General features: G+C 39.0%; 1 protein-coding gene across 3 annotated transcripts in view; it reads left to right on the forward strand.

Moving 5' to 3' along the window:
• The window catches only part of DZIP3 (DAZ interacting zinc finger protein 3), a 139335-nt gene that overhangs the window by 14795 nt on the left and 118540 nt on the right, over positions 1-6000 (forward strand). For 2 of the 3 annotated variants that reach the window (XM_015561228.1, XM_015561229.1), the window contains exon 3: positions 2091-2160. The exons of the other annotated variant lie outside the window; for it this stretch is intronic. In XM_015561228.1, the coding sequence (XP_015416714.1) occupies positions 2091-2160 (70 nt within the window). The remainder of the gene's footprint in view (positions 1-2090; positions 2161-6000) is intronic. 3 annotated transcript variants of the gene reach the window in all.

The raw sequence follows: 6000 nt of genomic DNA on the forward strand, positions 1-6000 counted from the left end.
CTGAGGGACACCCCCCCCTCCAAGTGCACAAATTTTTGTGCACCGGGCCTCCAGTCATATATAGTAAGCAAAGTGATCTATTTATTTTATAAGTATTTTACTGACCTTCTTGATACTTCGGGAATAAAGACTAAACAAAATTTGTGTACTTAGGATTATAATGTCGGAAGGTATATAAAAACTTATACTTAGGCAAAATGCATACATAAATGTTATATTAGAGATGCTGAGGCTATATATAGGAAGGAAAAATAATTACTGTCTGGGTTGGAGTGGGTTTTCACAAGGTGCTGTTTGAAGTGAACTTTAAAGACTAGGAAGCATTTTGATGGGTGTAGAAGCAGAGCAGATGGGACGTAATTTCGCTAAGAAAAAGTACTTAAGACAAATTCTTGGGGAGCATTTTGACTCTTCTGTTAAGGAGTTTAGCTTTATTTTCTGTAGAGCCATTGACATTTTAAGAAGATAAATGAAATTTTATGCTATATTTTGGAAAGACTACCTCTATTGGTAATGGAAAGAAATGGAGTTTCAAGATACAACACCTTCAATAGCTTGGGAAGAAGCTGATGGAGGCTTGTAAAACAAGGAATAGGAAATAGTAAGAAAGGAGGGATTTATAAAACTAGAATAAACAGAATTCTATGACTGCTTAAATATGAGAAAAGGGGTAAAAGAAGTAGAGATGGCTCAAAGGTTCCTAATGACCAGGAGGAAATTATACCACTAGCTAATATGGGGATCTCAAAAAGAGACAGGTTTTACGTGTGTGTGTGTGTGTGTGTGTGTGTGTGTGTGAAGCAAAGAGAGGGCAGATAATGAGTGAGCTTAACATGCTGCTAAGATATTCTTATGGAAGCTGTACAGTAGATAGTTGGAAATATTAGTAAATAGGTTTTTCTGTTTTTTAAAATATATTTTTATTGATTTCAGAGAGGGAGGGAGAAAGAAACATTAATGATGAGAGACAATCATTGATCAGCTGCCTCCTGTATGTCCCCTACCGGGGATTGAGCCCACGACCCAGGCATGTGCCCTTAACTGGAATCAAACCCAGGACCCTTCAGTCCACAGACTGACGTTCTATCCACTGAACCAAACCAGCTAGGGCAGGTTTTTCTTTTTCATGACATTTTAAAGAGCACTGAGAATTATTGTTTCTGTGTAAGAATCATATTTTGTTGAAACTTTCGTTGTGTGAATAATGCTGTATTTTCATCTGTCTCACATTCCCCTAAAAACAAAAACAAAAAACTCAGTTTGCACAATGTAGATGATAAAGGATTTTCTGTTAAATGAGCACATACATGTGAAGTAAAATGGGGTAATATTTATGAAACACAATTCTAAGTAAATCAGTTGATAGAAGTTTCTCACCTCAGATTTAGCTCTGCAAGTATATAAAATTAAGATCATATAAATCATATATGACCCTGTGTTATAGTTTTTATATTTTGAGTTCTGTGTCATCATTGTAGACAAAGATATTTCATAAATAAAATTTTCATTTTAGTATATAATACTGCATATGTTCACATTTCAAAAGCAAAACTTGTCAAATTACTACTTTTTACAAAAATAGTTGACAATTTTCTAAATATTACATTCTGCCTGAATTTAAAAAATCATTTTGGAAAACTGGACAATTGTAAGGCTAGGAACCTGAAACAAAAAATAAAATGATCTATCTAATAGAGCCTTCCTAAACCTTTATTATCTTCATAAAGACATACATATGTATTTACATAAAACAAAACATCAACTTTTTCAAGAACCTTTTTTTTTTACATTAAAATAGTGGTATAAGCTAATTTTCCCCTCATTATTTTGGTCTACTATGTGTCTGTTTGAAGATGGAGTTTCCTTTACATCAGTTTTCTATTCTCTCTACCACATACAGTTAGGACATGGCATAATTTTTTTGAGTCCCTAAAGAGGGCACCTACCTCCGTTTATCAGTCTTTGATAACACAATTTTACACTTCTGAAACTTTCAGACAAAAATTCACTTTTTAGAGTTTTTACTAAATTTAATTATGTTCTTTATAAGGAGATACCCTGAATACACCTTTCTTTTTTATTTAAAATAGGGATCTTTCTATGGAGGAGGAGACTAAGGAAGAAACTAAGAATAAGGTAGAAAAGTTAACTGATCAACTGGTAAGAGAATATTTAAATTTCATTAGCTATTAATTAATTAGTGACTAAAGTAGGTAGTGTAATGTTAAATTTAATTAATTTAATTATTTTAAAAATTCAGGGTAAGTTCACTTTTGTATTTTAATAAGATTATGCTCATAATTAAATGTTGTTTTGATAATTGATAATAACCTGTGTCTCAAAGTTATTCTATGCACCAATCTTCACTGTAAGTTAAAATTAATAGATAATTGACTTGATTTGCCCAGAAACATTCTAATAGTTGGTTTTAAGAAATCTCTTATTTGTCTTTTAAAAACAAAATTCAAGCAAAATGAAAACAATATACATAAAAAGAAATCACACACACACACCAAATTTTATTTAGTAAGAAATTCTCTGACTTTATTCTGAAGTTAATTCTCTTCCCTGTTTTTACATATACATACTAGAGGCCTGGTGCACGAAATTCGTGCACGGGTGTTTGTGTCCCTCAGCCCAGCCTGCACCCTCTCCGATCTGGGATCCCTCTCACAATCCAGGACTGCTGGTTCCCAACTGCTCACTTGCTGGCCTGCCTGATTGCTCCTAACCGCTTCTGCCTGCCAGCCTGATCACCCCCTAACCACTCTTCTGCCAGCCTGATCGACGCCTAACTGCTCCCCTGGTGGCCCGATTGCCCCTAACTGCCCTCCCCTGCCGGCGTGGTCACTCCTAACTGCCCTCCCCTGCTGGCCTGGTTGCCCCCAATTGCCCTCTCCTGTAGGCCGGGTTCCCCCCAACTGCCCTCTCCTGCAGGGCTGGTCCCCCACAATTGCTCTTCTCTGCCGGCCCGGTCACCCCTAAGTGCCCTCCCCTGCAGGCCTGATCACCCCCAACTGCCCTCCCTTTCAGTCCTGGTCCTTCTCAACTACCCTCCCCTGCTGACCTGATTACCCACAACTGCCCTCCCCTGCTGGCCATCTTGTGTCCACATGGGGTCGGCCATTTTATGTGTTGGAATGTTGATCAATTTGCATATTACTCTTTATTAGATAGGATAGATAGATAGATAGATAGATAGATAGATAGATAGATTTCAGAGAAGGGAGAGAGGGCAAGAGAGAGAAACATCAATGATGAGAGAGACTTATTGATTGGCTGCCTCCTGCACGGGGCCCTACTGGGGATCAAGCCTGAAGCCTGGGCATGTGCCCTGACCTGGAACTCTGACCTCCTGTTTCATAGGTTGTTCCTTAACCGTTGAACATTACCAGCTGGGCTGTTTTTATCATCTTTACTGTTAGAAAGTTGAGTACTCAATGAATTAAAATAAATTATACATTAATATTAGGCTTTTATTGTTAATGATAATATACTTTATGGTTGATTAAATATGAATATCATATGTTTATATTCAATGAAGTTTGGATGAACAGGTTTTATATAACGATTGGTATCCACTTAAAAAGTTTGTATAGGCCCTAGCTAAGTGGTCGGCAAACAGCGGCTCATGAGCCACATGTGGCTCTTTGGCCCCTTGAGTATGGCTCTTCCACAAAATACCATGTGCGGGCACTCACGTACAGTGTATTGAAACTTCGTGGCCCATGCGCAGAAGTCAGTTTTCCGCCTGGGAGAGTCTATTTTGAAGAAGTAGCATTAGAAGAAGTGGGGGGGCGTCGGTCAGTCTGTCGGGTGATGGGATATGCAGTGCAGGCGGGCCGCTGGATATGCAGCAGAGGGGAGGTACATTGTTTTGAGGTATGATCGCTGAGGTCCACCCCTTCCAAATCTCCCATCCACACTCGTTTATCTGAAACAAGTATACAAGACGAGTGTGGATGGGAGAGTTGGAAGGGGTCAACCTCAGCAAATGTACCTCAATCAGATTGAGGACGTTTTTAGCAAAGGGCAGCCTAGGAGTACCCTAATTAAGTTAGTAACAATGTACCTACCTATATAGTTTAAGTTTAAAAAGTTTGGCTCTCAAAAGAAATTTTAATCATTGTACTGTTGATATTTGGCTCTTTTGACTAATGAGTTTACCAACCACTGCCTTAGCTGGTTTGGCTTAGTGGATAGATGTTGTAAATGTTTCCCTCACGTCCCACTTGGTTCAGGGTTCAGGATCTGGAATAGGAGCCCCACACAAATGAAAGAGAAAAGACAAGAGATAATTTGGGAACATTGGGCAACCAGCCGGGTAAGTCCAACTCAAGAGGAAGGACTTCCACTGGTGCTCAGGCCACACCAACCATTTTATAGTCAGAGGTAAACAAGGTAGTGGTTACCATAGTTACACTGTTCTTGTGAGTTTCACGTGTTTTGACCATAGTTACACTTCCTGCACTTCCCTGATCCCATTAGCTTCCCAGATAAGATCTAGGCAGTGTTATAAGGTCAAACCTAATTATGCTAAGAGGACTGTGCCCCTTAAGCTGGGATTTGTTTTTGACTTTGCCAATAGGTCAGTCCCAGGCTTAACCCTACATCGGCTTCCCACAGATAGAGCGTCAGCTTGTGGACCAAAGGGTCCTGGGTTCCATTACAGTCAAGGGCATGGTTGCAGGTTCCTCCCTGGCCCAAGCACTGGTTGGGGCTTGTGCAGAAAGCCACCAATGTATGTATTTCTCTAACATCGACGTTTCTGTCTTTCCCTGTCTTTCCGAAAATCAATTGAAAAATATCATCAGGCAAGGATTGACAACAACAGCCAAAGTTTGTAAAGGTTATTCAGTAGCTTATAAAAGAATATATATAAACATAAAATAATTATAGTATTTACTTGTATGAAGTTATTACCATAACAAATTTTGCACAGTAAACACAACTTAGGCAAATGTACATAGGGTTGCACATTTGAACCAGGGGAACTAGATTCAGAAGACATTTCAAGGTCCAGGTGTGGGATATAGAGGCAAGGGAGGTGGAAACTGACTTGAATTTGATTTAGATGCCAAATCAACTTTTAAAAAATGGATTAAATATCAAATAATTTGAAAAATAACTTAAAATTGTATTTATTATAAGATATATTTAACAAGTGTGATGGTTATACTATTTTCTGTCAAAAAGAATTTATGTGTATTAATTTGGTAATTAGTGTTAGATGATTCTATGATGACTTTTGATGGCAGAATTGACCTTTAGTTTGAAATATATACACTACTAATAGTGATCTTTTTTTGTTGTTGTTTATCCTCACTTACAGATATTTTTCCCATTGATTTTAGGAGAGAGTAGAAGGGAGGGATGGAGGAAGAGAGAGAGGATAGAAGAGGGAGAGAGACAGAAACATTAATGTGAGAGAGACATAGTGATTGGCTGCCTCCCGCATGTGTCCCTACCCGGGGCCAAGGATGGAACCTGCAACCCAGGTATGTGCCCTTGACCAGAAATCGAATCCAAGACCCTTCAATATGTGGGCAGACATTACCCATTGAGCAACACTGGCCAGGGTGATAGTGTCATTTTTTTTTAATATATATATTTTTTAAATTGAGTTTTTACAGAGAGGAAGGGAGAGGGATCGAGAATTAGAAATATTGATGAGAGAGAAAATTGATCAACTGATTCCTGCACACCAGATGTACCCGCAACCAAGATACATGCCCTTCATTGGTATCGAACCTGAGACCCACCCCAGTCCACAGGCCGATGTACCATCCACCGAGCCAAACTGGCCAGGACTAGTGGTCATTTTTTTTAAATTCTTTATTGTTCAGATTATTACAGTTGTTTCTCTTTTTCCCCTCATAGCTCCCCTCCACCCATTTCCCACCCCACCCTCCGCCGCCCTTCCCACTGTCCTCATCCATAGGTGCACGATTTTTGTTCAGTCTCTTCCTGCATCTCACACATCCCTTTCCCCGCCAAGAA

Source organism: Myotis davidii, unplaced genomic scaffold (assembly GCF_000327345.1).
Source record: "Myotis davidii unplaced genomic scaffold, ASM32734v1 scaffold16, whole genome shotgun sequence".
Lineage (NCBI taxonomy): Eukaryota > Metazoa > Chordata > Mammalia > Chiroptera > Vespertilionidae > Myotis > Myotis davidii.